The following is a 17,091-nucleotide window of genomic DNA, read 5'->3' as shown; positions in this document are numbered from 1 at the left end:
ATTTCAAAATGCTCGTGTAAGCTGATCAGGACAATTAGACTTGGCTCCTGGGTCGCTAGAGATTATAAAAGAAGAGTTTTTAGAAGAATACGAAGATTTTTAGAACATGAAGCTCACTGCTATTACCAAGGGCTGTCAATCAAGCAAATGTGAGGAAGCAATGCTCACCATGGCAAAAATGTGCATATTTGCCAAGGCTTTGTAAATCTGAGAGTTTTCTTATAGCACAGAAGCTGAGATACATTCAGTATGGGTAAGTATTTACATGATGATTGCAATGTTGTTTGGCAAGTTCTTTTGTCTTCCGACCAGCATGAAGTAGGGAGCTGATGATTGCACGGAAATGCAAATTTTCAGAATATGAATTCCTTGTTTTCTTGGTTGGATCTTCAGCCAACTGTCTGTTTTCATATTTGATCAGACCAGTCATCTTATGTGAACATTCTCTAAAATTTCAGGACGTTCTCATGCATCCAACCTGCACTATTAACAAACTCTGATGGGAGAGTGAGGAGCTAGAAGGTCAAAAGTGTAAATGAACTAAAAAATATTCAGATTCTGAATGTTTGTGAAGTTTGCTCGTTTAACTTCACTACAATATGTTTTTCTTCATGTAAGAACCAAGCTCAAAGAAACCTCAAAGAAACCTGGAGCTGCTTGTTCATCCCTCATTACTCAAGTGACTTCTGTCAGTGGCCTTTCGAGACAAGCTTGATTTAAGTGGATTTGATTTAATGTTACATGTAGATTTGCCAAGTGTTTTCATCTCAAAGATTGCGGGGAAGTGCTTCCATGTTTATGTTGTTTATAAGGAGTCTGTATTGGGTCGCCACACTGTTTATAAGCAGCTCAGTGACAAGGACTCTTGAGTATCTAAAAGAATCCTTATCATTACACGTCTTATGTTTTTATTGGAAATTGTTTGTAGGATATGGTGCAAAAGGATTTTCAGACTTCCAATGCATCTGTGGCAAGTCTTCAGGCACAAATTGAAGAGGTATCTACATGAAACATTACCTGTATCTTTGTACACGGCTAAATCTTTCAAAAGAATATTCGCAATTCATAAATTGGAAAGTAACTCGTGTTTTCTTAAACAACCCTCACGCTCCAATCCCTGCCCTTTTTTTTCTCGCCCCCACTTACCCCTCTCTTGTTCCCCCCCCCCCCCCCCCCCCTCTCTCTCTCGTGTTGTTATTTTGTTTCTTCTGTTCATTTTTCAAAAAGTTCAACGTGTAAAGGTCGGATATTTCCTAGTTTTCTGAAAGTACATCATATTGTGGAAACGAACTCCTATTATTTGCTCTTTATGTGTAGGAAATCTATTTACGAAGGCATGCAGAGGATGCAGTTGGTCGTTGCAAAGACCAATTGGTATTGATGCTCTTTACACTTTCTAATGTGTTAGGCAGTAATAGGGAAAGGTGGTCAAATAAAAACTCAAAATAAAAAATTCAGATGTCTCAGTAATGTGCGTCACCCTAATTACGATGATACTTCTTGGCTTTTGTTCCTCTCAGTCTTCTTTGGCAGAGCTTGTTGGCAATGAACTTCAACAAATCAGGTCAGCCAAAGTGAGTTTGAAGGAAGATATTGCTTCCTTCCTCCAAGAGGAAGGAAAGTGGCTCTTATCAATAGCTGAATCTTGGCGACAGATGTTTGACAAGAATGGGAATTCTAATATGCCATCTAAGCCCATTAGAAGTATTGGTACTGAGAGGATTCCTGGAACATCCCCACAAGAGCTTGGAGAAACCAGTGAAGGTTTAGAGTATATTGAATCTTGTTGCCGTGAACCAAAAAATGAGGTATGAAGGATACCCATGGTTATGGTCATGTTGTGACATTCTCATGGTCATGTTGACATTACAAAGTGTTTTATTGAATAACAACTTTAACTCCTTTTTGAAGTATGGCTAATCGACATTCTTCAAGGGTTTGTTTTTTTTTCCATCAATCATCGCTGAATACTGTAGAATTGCTATCCCATGGATGATGGTATACGCTCTAATAATAAGTACTCTTATGATTTTCTTTAATGGAACCGTCTTAGGAGATAGAAGTATCATGCCTTTGTCTTTATGATCGTGAATATATTTATACTCATTCGGAGCATTTTTGCGATATCCTTTTATGCTTGCCTTGTTGATAAGTTGATATCATTGCTTCATTATCTTTAATGTACCACATATTATTACTTTGTTGAACATGTTCATGTTACCAATTTGTTTGCTTCATAAGTCAATTCATTGTTTGAGTATTAATCTAACCCTATTCAAGGAGACATCTTTAATCCGCTAAGCACAAGAAGATGCCCTCCCTTGCACTCTTGGGGTTGCTTGGCAAGCATTGCCTAATTGTGGCTTCGGGATGCAAAGTTAAGACATCAAGAGAAAACTAACATTGGATTTTATTCTACATGGGCAAATTTGTATGAAGATAGGTGGCCGAGCATGTACAAGAGTGGTACAAGTGTTGTAGAAACAGAATGGAACTCGGGATGAAAACCCAACACACTTTTATTATCAATAGAGCTTACTAAAAAAAAAAGCTTCAGACTGAGAACACATACGCTTCTCTCTCTTGCCTTGGCTCAAGGCACTACATTCACTGAGAGACAGCAAGAATCAACTCTTTCTAGCTTGAATTGATCCTAACAAGAGAAAACTAGAATGTGCGGACAGGTATGGAAGCACTCAAACTCTCAAGATCAAGACTAGAACTAGAATACGGGAGCGAGCCCATTCTAACTCAAAATCCACACCTAAATACATGGACTTTGATTCAAGCGATTGAGCTGTATCGCCTTTCTAAATAGAGCGTGGGGATCCACTGGACCGCTACCTTGGCTAGTAAGTATTGGAAGAGGCCAAGGGTAAGATGGATGACGAGGATGGCTGGAGTGAGCACCTCAACAAGCACATTGGGTGCGGTGATTGCAACACCAAGAAACTTCAAGGTGAGCTTAGGTCAATGGCGGCACTGCTGGTGGAAATGCATGCGGTTATGATGAATCATGTGAAGTTGACAATGGACGTTGTGGTGACATCTCAAGGGATCGAAAGATTGTAGTAAGTTCAAGCCACAGCTTCCAGATAAGTACATTGGGTAGTGCGACTTGGTAGTGGTCGATAAGTGGGTTCGTGACATGGGCGATTTCCCACGTGCTGGCGGATCAACACATGATGGTGGAACCAAGCAGTTGGCAAGGTGACACATATACTTGGGTTGTATCTGAGGAGGCACGAGAGAACCTTTGTGACTCAAGGAGTTGAAGGAAAAGATGGCAGCTTACTTTGAAGGAAAAGATGGCAGCTTACTTCGTCTTGGCCAATGAAAAGTTCAGAATCTGAAATGAGTGGCGTGAATTGCAACATATTGATGGGAAGCTGTTAGAGTACATACATACATACATGATTCTCATGCTGCAACTGCCTGAAATGTTTACAGCTCCATACAGCTCGTTTTTGGCACGTGTGGATCTTGAGGACTTTGCAAGCGCCTCCATCGTCAACAATCTTCCACTTTCTCAGTCTGGATGACTGTTCTAGAGCTGACCTACACCTTTTTCAAGGAGATTTCAGCCGGGCGCCTGTTCGTGGCAGCTCTTTTCCACATCCCGAGGCAGTTCATCGTTAGAGCAGCTCATTGCTCTTGGTGCCTGCCCTTATTTTGCCTTGCAAGCTTTCCTCCTGCTCCTCCGGTCCTGCCCACTTCGTGCTGCTCTAGCTTGCGCCATCATGCCGTAAACTTGCCGTACTTGCAGCGCCGCCGTCAGCCGTTCAATCCCCTGTGCTCCGTCCGTACAGCTACCGCTTGACGTCCGTACACCTGTTCCGTACAGTGCCGTACAACAGTATGGTTTAGCTACAGGTTGTCCATACAGGTTCTTTCTATTGCAGGTTCATTTCGAGACTCGTGCATTTCGGGATTTGTTCTAGCTACACAGGTGCATCTTGAAGCCATTGTTTGGCTGTGCTTCTTTGGGTTTATTGCAGGCAGATTGCAGGATATTCTCAGATTTGTAGGTTATTTTAGTCACATTTGCTCAAATAGCAGTGACATTTACCTGCTTTGATCTGAATAGGTGGTTTTTAGTGAAATTGACAAGACATTGCAAAACATTTGGTCACATTTGCAAAGTTACAGCTTAAATTGGGGCTTTTCAACATTTGCCCTCTTTTTGACCATTTTGCCCTTTCAGATTGTGGGGCTTTTGCCTTAGCTTCTATTTGTAGTGATCTTCCTTTGATTCAGCTCTCATTTGCTCACATTTGCAGTTGAAAGCCTTGAGGCTATTTTTGCATCACTTGGTCAGTGCACTTTTACTTGTGCTATTTACAATGGTTGGCAACAACAATGATTTGTTTGGCGTTCTCCGTGAAGATGATAAGTTGGATGGCACCAACTATCCTATGTGGTCCTACCTTATGAAGCATATTCTAGTTGCAAGAAACTTTTGGAATATTGTTTCAAGTATTGATTTGAGGCCAGCCAATGCTCAAGTGGCTGCCGCTACTGCTGGCACTCCTCTAGGGGGGAATCTACCTGACTCTTCTTCCTCTTGTACTCCTGTCACTACTACTCCTACTCAGGATCAGATCAGATGGGACTCCAGAGATGCAAATGCACACTCATGTATTGCCTTATCATGCAAGAGAATCATTATTCCACACATCCGGTCATGTAGGACAGCAAAGGATGCTTGGGATAAGCTAGCTTCTCTTTATCAGGTTCGCAATGAGGCACGGGTTGCATATTTGAGAAGACAATCGCAGGAACTCCGCATGCAGGAAAGTGACTAAATGGATACATATTTAACAAAGGTCAAGGATCTCATGGAGCAACTTGCAAATATTGATGAAGTGGTGCCTAATTCTCAGCTTGTTAGCACTACATTGAATGGACTGCCAGACACATATCAAGGGTTTGCTACAACCTTTAGACTTGTAGCCAATGGAAATCCTGATCACTACTCATTTGATTAGTTAGTCACTTTGCTTTTGCAGGAAGAGCAAAGTCGTGCTAATAGGCAAGCTACTATTTGTGATCATGCATTTGCTTCACAGCAAAAAGGAAAAGGCAAGGCTTCCAAGCCTATGGGCAAGCCTAAATATGTGCCTAACGGTGGCAATTCCTCCAATGTATCTCAAAATACAGCAGATAAGTCCAAGAAGAAACGATGCAACTATTGTTGCAAGCCAAGGCATGAAATTTCAGAATGCAGGAAGCACATTGCTTCGGAGAAGAAGAAAGCAGGATTGACAGTAAATGCCTCACATGCAATTGAATCCCATGAGCCAGTAGATGCCTCACATGCACATGCTCTCCAAAATGATTGGGCATGGGCTGTCCATTGCTCTTTTGATCCCTCCAAAGTTGATGCATTCTTTTCTGCTAATGATGCTCAGTCTCGGTATTTTGATATTGGTGCTTCCAAGCACGTAACCTCTTGTAGATAGTTGTTTCATTCCTTGGCTAATGCACCTTGAGGTGGGACTATCACATGTGCTAATAATGCTTCCTATGCTGTAAAAGGCATTGGAGATGTGCAGCTCACATCCATCTCAAGCCATCCTGTCACTTTGACAAATGTTCTTTTTTGTGCCTGGAATTGAAGTCAACTTGATATCAATTTCAGCAATTGCCACTTTAGGTTTTAGAGTGATATTTGATGGATATAGATGCCTAGTATATGATCTTCGTGATGACAATGACATAGCTTTCACCGGCACTTTGCAAAAGGGGCTTTATCACCTTGATTATCACTTAGCTGCACTTTCTATTGAAGCATTTGCTATTTCAGATTCATGGCTTGCTGAAACTCATTTTTGGCATGAGAGAATAGGTCATCTCAATTATAGAGCTCTTGCCAAGTTACATTCACAAGGCATGGTAAATGATGTACCTCAAATTCACACAGTTTCCAAACATGTGTGTGAGGGTTGTCTTTTGGGTAAGATGCATCGGTTTTCTTTTCAAAAAGATTGTCCAAAATTCTCACAAAGGAAATTGCAGCTAGTGCACAGTGATGTCTGTGGCCCAATGAGGAGAAATGCCATTGGTGGGTACAAATATTTCATGACTCTAATTGATGACTTCACAAGATATTGATGGGTATAGGCAAGTTCCCAGATGGCTTCTCGACACATTGAGGGACAGCAAACAAGATCAACCTCTTGTTGCCCGGACAAGATCAGGGAATAGACAGATGTATGGTCACTTTCTTGATTTTGCACTCCTTGTTACAGCTTGCAATGAAGAGCCTTTATGCCATAAAGATGCTTTTGACAGCAAAGAGTGGATGGATGCAATGAGAGCTGAGCTAAACTCTATTGCCAATAATGACACATGGGAATTAGTAGATCTACCTCTTGGCAAGCATGCCATTGGTACTCGATGAGTCTACAAATTAAAAATGAAATTTGATGGTAGCATAGATCGACATAAAGCCCATCTTGTTGCAAAAGGGTATGCCCAACAACAAGGCATTGACTTTGAGGAGACCTTTGCTCCCACTTCCAGGATTATTACTATTAGATGTGTCATTGCCATTGCAGCCGATCACCATTGGCAAGTGCACCAGCTTGACATCAAGACTGCCTTTCTTCATGGGCTTTGAGGTTGTTGGATCTGAAAACAAGGTATGCCGGCTGCGAAAAGCCTTTTATGGTTTGAAGTAGGCTCCGAGGGTATGGTATGCTAAAATTCATGCACACTTACTGTCCCTTGGTTTTCAGAATAGCCCTACAGAGCCCACTCTTTATGTCCGTGGGAGTGGATCTGATTTTTAGTGCTGATTTTACATGTGGATGACATGCTGATCACTGGCTGTGATACTCAGCACATTGCAGCTTTCCAGGCTGATTTGCAGCAAGCTTTTGAACTGTCAGACATGGGACAGCTGCACGATTATTTGGGCATTCAGTTTGCTCATGTTGAGGGGGGTATTATGATGTCACAGTCCAAGTATGTTGGACAGCAACTTGATCGTTTTCAGTTTGAGGATTGCAAGCCAATCTCTACTCCAGTGGACCCTGGCTTCAAATTTTCAGCTCATGATGGGAGCCCACCATCTCTTTACCAGCAGGATGTTGGATGTCTCATTTACTTGTGCCACACTAGACTGGACTTGCAGTATGCAGTATCCCAGCTCAGCTGGTTCATGCACATGCCCAGTTCACAGCATTGGCAGGCAGTGAAGAGAGTCTTCAGATATCTCAAAGGCACTCAGGATTTTAGCCCTCTTCTATGGTAATCAGGGTTATCTTACCATGCATGCTTACATGGATAGTGAGTGGGCAGGTTGTTCCGACACTAGAGTGTCACATACCGGCAACTGGCTTTTGCTTGGCAGTTCATGTATCTCTTGGCTCAGCAAGAAGCAACCAAACATCCAGCTGTGACGCTGAGTACAGGGCAGCCTTCACCGCTACAGTAGAGTGTGTCTGGCTTCGACAGTTACTTGTAGATCTTGGTATCCACCAGACATCCTCCACTATGGTCTACACTGACAGCCAGAGTGCTTTGGCTATTGTGCGTAATCCAGTGTTTCATGCGCGTACCAAGAACATTGAGGTTCACTATCATTACGTTTGAGAGCGGTTGTCAGCAGGAGACATTGAGTTGTCTTACCTTCCCACAGAGGACAACATAGCAGATCTGTTTACAAAGGCACTTTCTCGTCCCAAGTTTGAAGTCTTTCGAGAGGCTTTACACTTGGTTCACTTTGTTACATGATCTGGCTACCTTGTACATTCATAGGTGGCTATATCCCTTGGGATGAACATGTGCCACCATAACGTGAAAATACTAGGTCATCTGAGACGTTTCCAGAATACTTCAGCCCATACCATGGAGGGGGGCTTGTAGGCCATCATCGTATTGATGCCCTCTGGGCCATGGTATGTGCCATATAGCTTTAGTTATTGGCACTTAGGTCACCTAGTACTTTTAGTGTCTTATGACACCTAGTACTAGTGGTACCAGTAGGACACTGTCCTAGGGTTTCCCTTTATTTTTGTACTTTGTGCTTTCATTTCATTGTTGTTGATGTGATGGCTTTTAGCGTTCTGCTCCACGTTTGTACCTCCTTTCGCTTCCTTGAGCCTACACACGGGACATAGATGATGATAGGGCGACACCCGACAACAAGTTCAGTGGCAAGAACCCTCACACGGAGGTGTGAAAGGAGCGAGGCTGCTCAGTGATAATGGGTACGAAGTTCGGGTCAAAGTCGACATGCAATGGGAATGGGGTGCAAATTTTGTTCCACGGACGCCAAAGAGGGGCTGTTACGAGTGTTGTAAAGACCACCATGCTCGTGATTGTCCCAAGAAAGCCAAATCAAGCAAGCCATTAAGGATGATGGTAATAAATGCTAACAAGAGTTTGGTGCATGGGTCCGATGTGGAAGAGGACTTGGAAAACAACAAGCTGATGTGCGCATCTAAAACACATGTACTTTCACGGATCAATATGATACGATGCGTGGTTATGATCGTGGTTCCTAACAGGAGAAGATGCAAGTACTCGAGGTTTCAAAGGTGGAGTCTTACAATTTAGAGAGCTCGATCTGTGCGAAGCCCAGTATTGTCGCAATGTTTGGTGACTTACAGATGAGCGAGTCAGTCTCCTTTGACGAAGGGTCATGAGACCGCTCAGCAAGGAAACATGGGCGAAAAGGTTCACTGTTCCGAAAGATGACTCTCGGATCATCTCATCCCATGGGATCAGCTATGTTGTTGACTCAAGTACACACAATAGAACAACCAGTCATTTGTTACTGATGGTAATGGAATATCTATACATCAAGGTGTGAACTAGCTTAGAGAGTCGTCTAGGTTAGCGAGTGTTGTAGTTGAGTAACTTGGGGGCGACATTTGATAGTGACGGTCCTGGCGCCTTGTAATATACAATTTGGTCGTGAATTTTGTATTAAGTCGTCGTATGGCAAATTGAGGTGATAATCGGTAGAGGCGGCCCACATCCTTTTGTTAATATGAGTTTGGTTTTAGTTGTTGCTCCGTTGAAGTGAACTTCCAACTCTTTTGGGATGGTAGAGAGTGGGATGGTAGAGAGTATTAGAAATTGAAAAATCAATGTTTATATTGAACACAGAAGGCAATGTTACCTTTGAGGGTCATTAGTGTTTAGGAGACTTTGTGACCAAGGGAGTCTGACTATATGTAAGGGAGGTAGTGTCGTCCCTTAACATCGAGATCGATTCGTAAGCTTTGCCGTTTTGCAATACATTCAATCTTCCTATTTCAACTCTTTTGTCTTGTGATCTTGTAATGACACTCATACACAGGCTGGCGTGGCTGAGTGCACGATAAAGTGAGGGGAGTGGGAGAACGGCCGGGCGGGTGCCTGGCGTGCAAGACACGGTGTAGGGGACATTTTGGGCTCGATAACCCGATGGACGAGGCGTGTAGGCCGGCGAACGATTTTTGCGGATACTCTTTCATGCGGACTCAGATTTGGGTGAAACCTACGCGGATGTGAAGGGCGTGACGAGCTGTTTGATATTTCGACTATCTCATGGAAGTGACAAAAGGACAAGGTCTAGTGGAAAGTTGTGATATTCGGTCCTCTATGAGACTTTTGTTGTGCTGGAGTATAAAACAGATGTCCCTCGCAACCATCCAACAGAAAGCTTGGAGATGCAATATGAGGCATGGTGTTCAAAACATCGGGCTTCTTATTAAGAACTTGAGGTGAAGCATAGAGCTTCCTCCTCCCTCATACCAAAATTGTTGCTTCTAAGGTTATGTCTAATGTGCTTTGATGTGAACTTTTTGGACATTTAATGCACAAGTGATGATCCTTTCTAGATCTTATTGAGCCTCCTTAGGAATATGATTGACCTTTTATGCCAATTTCTGGCTCTATGATGTATCTTCATGGTGAGACATATTTTGCTAGATGTTATAGCTGGGCCTTTGCCCAGCATTCAGAGTTAGCCAGTCTACATCCGTGCAAGTCTGTGTCGGAACTGGAGAAACATCAGTGATGCTCCCTCTTAGCCCATGTAGTTTTTTGAAAGGAGTTTTTCTAAGGCATCCAGGGTTTCCATGATGATTAGCACCTAGGAAGCAGATCAGGTCTAGTTGGTCTCATAGTTTTTTCCATACATTACCATATGGCAAACACATATGCATACGGAAGTATGATTGCAGTATGGTTCATCCCCCTGGGGATGAATCATACATGACCCTAATTCTACAGGGTAAAAAAACAGGGAAATATACATTGTATGCAGCCTGACAGGTCGGGACTCTTAATTTCCAAATTCCAATGCTCAAGTGTGCTGTGAGGACTCTGAAAAACATACGAAACTGATTAAAAACGTGTTCATAGAGGTTTGGGAACCCGGTTCTTTCCTGCAAAAAAGGTCACGTATGATTGGCCGTACCATACGTGTACTTGGTTCAGTCAACCATACGTGTACGGATCCTTGTATTGCTAGGTCCTCGTATATATTGTGGGATTTTGAACGTGATCAACACCCGACCTGTTTGATCTTCAATTTAAGCAATGCACACCTTTCTCATTCAATCTTAAGTCTTTACAGCATGACCCTACTGTTGATGGGGAAGCCTCCAACAACATAGGAGAGGAAGATATGACAAAGGTTGCACTGTCTTTGCTTAACTCATCCCCTGCTGTTATTGTTGGAGAAAACTTATGTCAATAGGAAAGAATGCCATGTGGAAGCTATAAGTTTGTCATGGGTGAAGAAAGAAATTCAGGATTGCATTGAAATAATTTCAGTAAGAGACCTTGTTACTAAAAAGATCGAACCTATTTTACAGAATGAAGGTCTTGTGAGCAGAACTCCAGAAGAGGACAGGCAGGTGCTGCTGTTGGATCAAGAAGCATTGGCAGAAGCATCACAGGAAAAGGTAAATTTGTATTATGTATTTGGTGTATTGTGTTATACCTAAAAGTTAGTTTTTTGGTGTTAATGAATGTCATCATTTTTTTCATACGACTTAGTTGGATCTCTTCATCATCCTTTTGCTGCAAACTTATTTTTTGGGGGGTCCTTTCTTCTAGCTCATTCCTTTTGCATAGCGTAAAGGTCTGGACTTTTCTATCCCACCATTGGGCATCTACCAGAACATGTACCCAACAAAAGCACAAGTTCTAGAAATAGTGTGATTTAGTGTGCCTACTGTTTCATTGCTGTCATTTTCTTTCTTGGATTCCATCTCCACTAATTCTCAATGTTTAAGTTTTAGATATATGTAAAATCTTTTAAAGGATTCCTTCGCTAGCAGCCATCCTTTTTTCCTTCTGCAGTCAATGCAATTGCAGGCCGTCAAGGTTACCTTGTGTGGTGTATGATTTTCATAATATAATAACGGATGTGTGTAGCTTGTTTGTCTATGTAAAATCTTTTAAAGGATTCCTTCGCTAGCAGCCATCCTTTTTTCCTTCTGCAGTCAATGCAATTGCAGGCTGTCAAGGTTACCTTGTGTGGTGTATGGTTTTCATAATATAATAACGGCTGTGTGTAGCTTGTGAATTGCATCCCATGCCTAGTTGCAGCATACCAAACACGGGCAAGGTTTCTGTTTCTATACAGTAAGGACTATCCTATAGCTGCCTATAGCTATCTTTCCAGTTGGGTCATGGCTGCAGGGCACTATCTTTTTTCTGCAATTCCTCTCTTTGGGCTTTTCGAGCTGAAAATGAAACTTTTATTGTTTCCTCATGGAATGAGATGTCCTGTACAAATGAAAGAATATTGAACATCTAATGATTGATGAATGCCAATGAAAACCTGGAGCATGTTGTTCAGGAAGCTGGAGCGGGAGTGTTGAATACCATAAGAGAGGAGAATCTTGTAAGGGTTGCTGGACTCTGATCTCTGAACATGTCCTACATGTATTATTGTCTTAAAAATCCTGTATTAGCAAGCATGGATGTGATGCTGAAGTTTTAGCATGAGGAGTGGTTTGAATTGCAAAATGCGTTTGGCAGAAGGAAGAGTCTGTCAATGGAACTTTGGAAAAAGACTGTCAAGAAGAGTTGGGCCGAACTCTCCAGAACAAGGTGAATTTCTCCTCAGCTATTGAAGTCATATCTCTGTATTATAATTCAATTTGATGTATATAATGATAAAGGACTTTTCTATTGAGGAAAATTGCTCTTTTCTGTGTCTGATTTGTTTACCTTATCCTTTTGCAGTGCTACTCCTTGTTTATTCAAATGCATACTCTTTGAAAGTCATGTTCTCATCCCTAGCTTTGGATTTTAATTACGTATGCCATTGTGTTTGTAACTCAATAGTCTGAGTTAACTCTGGAATTTGCCTGCTTTAGAGTTGAAGGCTGATCAGTCTTGGAATTGACTGTTTGAAAAGCTGCCATCTATTGCTGGCAGCATATTACTGATCTATGAATGTTTACATGCTCCTGGGGGAAAGGCATGTTCAACCTTTCAAAATTAAAGCTTGTGCACTATCTTGCTTCTTGATAAATCAAGAATCACTGTGAGTAGCGTCTTGATGCTTGCCACAGCCTCTTGACTGTGCTTTTTGCAATGTCTTCTGCAGATTTTTATTAGTCGCTGTCTCTTGTTGCTAGAGGGTTTTCTCCAGCTGTATAAAAGCTTTAAAACTGGAAGTTGCTGACACTGCGTTGGTGCACTTGACCTCTAATTCTGAAATGAACAACACTAATATGATTAGTAGGAATCACGATTTATCCTTAATGTTTGCTCCATAGTTTAAGGGCGATTTAACCAAACTTACATCTAATTTTGGACCTAAAAAATTGTTGACCTGTTAACTTAAAGTTTTGGTCACTCCTATGTCAGTAGTCAATCCCTAAAGTCCAGGCTCAAATCTTGATTATTATGTTAAAAATGTGTGCCAATCTGGTAAATTCTTTGACTTTCACGCAAATTGTCTCATGTCCTCTATTCACATTTGTTCGGGGTAACCTTGTGCCATTTTACACAGAGACATGCCTCCTCTTCTGTAAGGAAGTCAATAGAAGAAAAAGGCAGGTTAATTATTCTAAAGCATTCAGCTTAACTCATGTCACATCCATTTACAAACTTAATTCACTTGATTTTTTGACCTCATTATCTCTTCTAAATGCTAAAGAGATTTATGCTCATATATCACAATCAAAGCTAGATAGTGATCTATTTTATGAGCATTTAAGAAACTACATATTTTTCCAAAAGCAATTGGTCCACCATACTAAAGTCCATTATGTGGGTTTCCTAACAGAAATCTAGTAGATAACCAACTTGTTAGTGTTCACACTATAGTGTATGAATACAATGCTATAGTAATTGCTTTCTTATAAAATATGAAAATCAAATGTGACCATTCATCATTCCCTTAAGAAATTTTATTAATCTAAAAGATTTCTTATCTCTAGCAAAAGATATGAGTACCATTGTCTACACTAGCATGATGTATAAGAACTTTCTATAGGCGTCACTTTCTGCATCTATTTAGGAAGCTGAAGCACTTGATACATTCTTTTCCTTGCATGCATTTCATTTGTAATTTTATGTCGATTCTAAGGCCAAGTACTTATACGATATCTCCAACAACATCCCCTTCAAAAAGTGAGGAAAAATCATTTTTCACAACTTCCAATGCCCACAAGCTTTGTTTTAGACAATGTCTACCTCCTTCTACAAGCTAGCCATATGCCCCCTAGCCAGCAATTCGGACTTCTTTCCCAGTGTCATTTTCCTCTTCGTTTTTGATAGGCCAAAAAGAGTTAGAGAGTGGGTGTTTTTTTCCAACTTTGTTGTGATTGCTTATAGTATTTTATTATCCAGCAGTGATATATTTAGATGACATTGTATTACAACAAATCTCACATGCATAAACAAACATTGGGGTAAGCCTTGGTTCATTGCAGCGGCTTGTAAGACTTCTCTAATTGATGTCTCAAACTGGTTGAGTTATTGTTTCAAGGCCATATTACCAACTGTCGATGAACTTTGGAGAAACTTATTGAGAGAGGCTGATGTTCCAGCAGATTTAAGTTGGATTTTAAATGATTCGGTGGGAGTCATACCAATCATAAAGTTTTAAACTCCTTTTACAATGCAGAAGAGACATGCGCCCCAATTTTGCTCGAAACATTTGAATTTACTACACTATACTATGATAGATTTGGAAGATTTGAAGTGACGAATAGGAAAGCTTATTTCACAAGTTTTCAGTTACAGATGTAAAAACAAAGTTTCAAGAGTTGAAAATCAGACTTGCAGTTCGATTTTTGTTGGATGATATCCAAAAAGCAAGACCTTGATTTGAAAAAGAAAAGGTGCACAAAAGTTGTAGATGCTGAAGATGTCCTTTGTTTGTTAAACTTTCTTCTAGATCATTTCTTGGAGACTCATTTTTTTTTCAACAAACCATTGGTATTATGATGGGCGCTAACTGTGCTGTTCTGTGCTGTTTCTTAGCAACCTTCTACCTTTTCACGTATGAATTTGAATTTATGCAATGATTGATCTCGTGAGACTTGTCACACTTTTTTTTTTTGTGGGAAGAAATATTTTATTGCTGTAAAATAATTACATTCATAGTTACTTCAAAAACGAAGTAACTACTACTCAACTAAAGATCTCAGTATAAGCTGTATACACATCCTGATCAATCAAACGAGTCTGAACACAATCGTAGAATGATTGTTGCAGAGATCGTTTGAAAAAAAGAAAGGATGAAAATAGTGGATCACCAAAGACTCTGTGATTTCTGTCCATCCATAAAGTCCATAGGCTCCTAGCACACCCATACAAAAAATAAATCAAAACCCTGTCTCGGTGGATGAAAACCAAACAACCAGAAAAATCTGCCAAAAGTAACAGTAGGAAATCTCGCTCGAAGCCTCTGTCGGATGAGAGCGATGAAATCACAAGTATGTGGACAGAACAAAAGAATATGAAGCACAGATTGAGTAGAGTGCTGGCATCTGTGACAAACAGCCGGAGCAATATGTCTGTGTGCGAGTAACTGGCCGGATGGAAAAATGCCAAGGAGAACTCGCCAAAGGAAAAGCTGTTGCCGAAGAGGGACTTTGTAATGCCAAAGGAGACGCACTGTGATATGTGAGAGCTTCAAGGGACGGGTGTATGAGGAAGAAGAGCGTAAAATCCAATCCTCAAGCCGATTCTGAAGTTCCAAACGAGGTACCGGCAAGTACGGTTGAAGCATTGCTGAAATCCTATGCCATAAAGGACGATAATGAGCTCCCAAGCCGTATTTGCTAGCATCCATAGAAAAGGATAAAATTGTGCCATCATCCTGAAGTACATCCGGGACAGATGAAATGCCTTTGAAGGAGAGAAAATAAGAATGTCGGGGTTCTTGTATGGCCAAAGGAGGGTGGAATACTTCAGACCAAAAAATATTCTCAACCCTCAAAGAGTTTCCCGAGAGAGAATCCCTGCCATGCCATTCCAAGTGGGATAAGATATGTTTTCAATCAAGAATCAGACGAGAGACAGAAGGGAATCCTTTGATTTTGCCTTGGATAGAGCCAAATAAGAAATCCCACTGAGTAGGCTGCTAAGGCCCAAAGGCAGAGGTATGAATATGTAATAAGAGAGAGTGGATCATGAAAGCCCAAGGCTGATCTCCTTGCATAAACTGTATCATCATTTTCCCTCTGTGAGCAAGTAAATGCATTTTAATATTGAGAATGTTCAGACCCCCGTGCTCTTTGGAGAACAGAGACGATGCATCGAGAGTAATCTGAGACTTTTCTTGCCATTTTTTGAACACCAGAAAATTTCCATGATAGCTGACATAAAGGAAACCAGATCTGCCTTAGTGAACATAGTGAGGCAGATAAAATTGTATGTATGCTATCAAAATGGATTGTGTAATTCGCAAACGAACATGTAATGGCCAAGTGCCAAGCTTGCAATATTCAAGTTTTGCCCGTAACTTTGTTAGCACCCAATCAGTTTGTTGGGAACGGGTGAGTCCCCAACCTAGAGGATAACCGAGATGCCGAATGAATTGAGAAGCGGGGACAATTTCCCCAGGCCACAGAAGGCTGTGCCATTTCTGTGCATGCAACGGCAACAATTTTGATTTCTGAAAATTTACCCGAAGACCAGCAGCCAATCCATATGTAGAAAGAGTCTGCATAATCATGGACAGATCAGCCCGAGTATTTTTTGGAGTAAAGAATGAATCATCAGCATATGCCTGAGCAATCATGCTATGACTGCCAAGAATCTCCAAACCGTGCAACTGGTCAGTGTCCAAGAGGTGGTCTAGATATTGAAGTAGTGGATGAGTGGCTATGGCAAAAAGTAAAGCACTTAGGGGACATCCTTGCCTGACAGAACAACCAAGAGTCCAGGATGGAGAAATATCCCCTGAATGCTAGAGGACAGACAATAAGATGCTTCAGTAACCATTGCCTTGAAATCAGCATGTTGCAAATAGCTATTGTTTATGATTAGATGTCTCCTTTGTGCCAATCTATCATCTGGCATATCATGAAAGGATAGCCGCAACCATAGAGGTGCATGGTCTGAATGCACAAAGGCATAGTCAATCCACATTTTGCATGTAAAATCCCCATTTTGTTGTGGAGCTACACTATACCATCGATCGAGACGTGCCTGATAAGAGGAAAAGGCATTATGTTGAAATGTGTAGCCCGGTGACAAAAGCTGCAATTCCTTCCAAAGGTCGACCAAATCCAGATGCAATAGTAATTGAGACCATGCATGCCTTTCAGGAGTTAACATATGGTCATGTCTGGAGGTGTTGTCACCCTGTTGTGGAGCATTATTGAAATCCCCACATATGTAGGCATGATATCTCCATGGATATTGTTGCATGGCATCCCAAATTGCAGTTCTTTCTCTAGAGGACTGAGGTGCATAAACAGAAGCAAATTCAAACACCTCTCCTCGAATAATGCATTGGAGAACAAGCCATCTGCCTTTGTTGTCATTTAAAGCAATAACTGGTTGAAGCTCATGTTTGATCAGAAGGACTACCCTTGAGAAAGAGTGCTCCCCAGCATAGAAAATATCATAACCACAGTAGTGTCGTGTCTTTCCTGCATAGACATGTTGGTT

The 17,091-nt window shown here is 41.3% G+C and overlaps 1 protein-coding gene across 8 annotated transcripts in view; it reads left to right on the top strand.

Moving 5' to 3' along the window:
- The window catches only part of LOC147883836 (uncharacterized), a 73,133-nt gene that overhangs the window by 15,129 nt on the left and 40,913 nt on the right, over positions 1-17,091 (top strand). For all 8 annotated transcript variants that reach the window (XM_087398352.1, XM_087398351.1, XM_087398350.1 and 5 more), the window contains 6 exons: positions 929-997; positions 1,318-1,374; positions 1,521-1,808; positions 10,818-10,907; positions 11,810-11,854; positions 11,992-12,063. In XM_087398352.1, coding sequence (XP_087254478.1) covers positions 929-997; positions 1,318-1,374; positions 1,521-1,808; positions 10,818-10,907; positions 11,810-11,854; positions 11,992-12,063 — 621 coding nt within the window. The remainder of the gene's footprint in view (positions 1-928; positions 998-1,317; positions 1,375-1,520; positions 1,809-10,817; positions 10,908-11,809; positions 11,855-11,991; positions 12,064-17,091) is intronic.

This window comes from Dipteris shenzhenensis, chromosome 27, assembly GCF_047967505.1.
Source record: "Dipteris shenzhenensis isolate YYH24624 ecotype China chromosome 27, Dip_SZ_1.0, whole genome shotgun sequence".
NCBI lineage: Eukaryota > Viridiplantae > Streptophyta > Polypodiopsida > Gleicheniales > Dipteridaceae > Dipteris > Dipteris shenzhenensis.
This window is presented reverse-complemented; position numbering and strand designations above follow the sequence as displayed.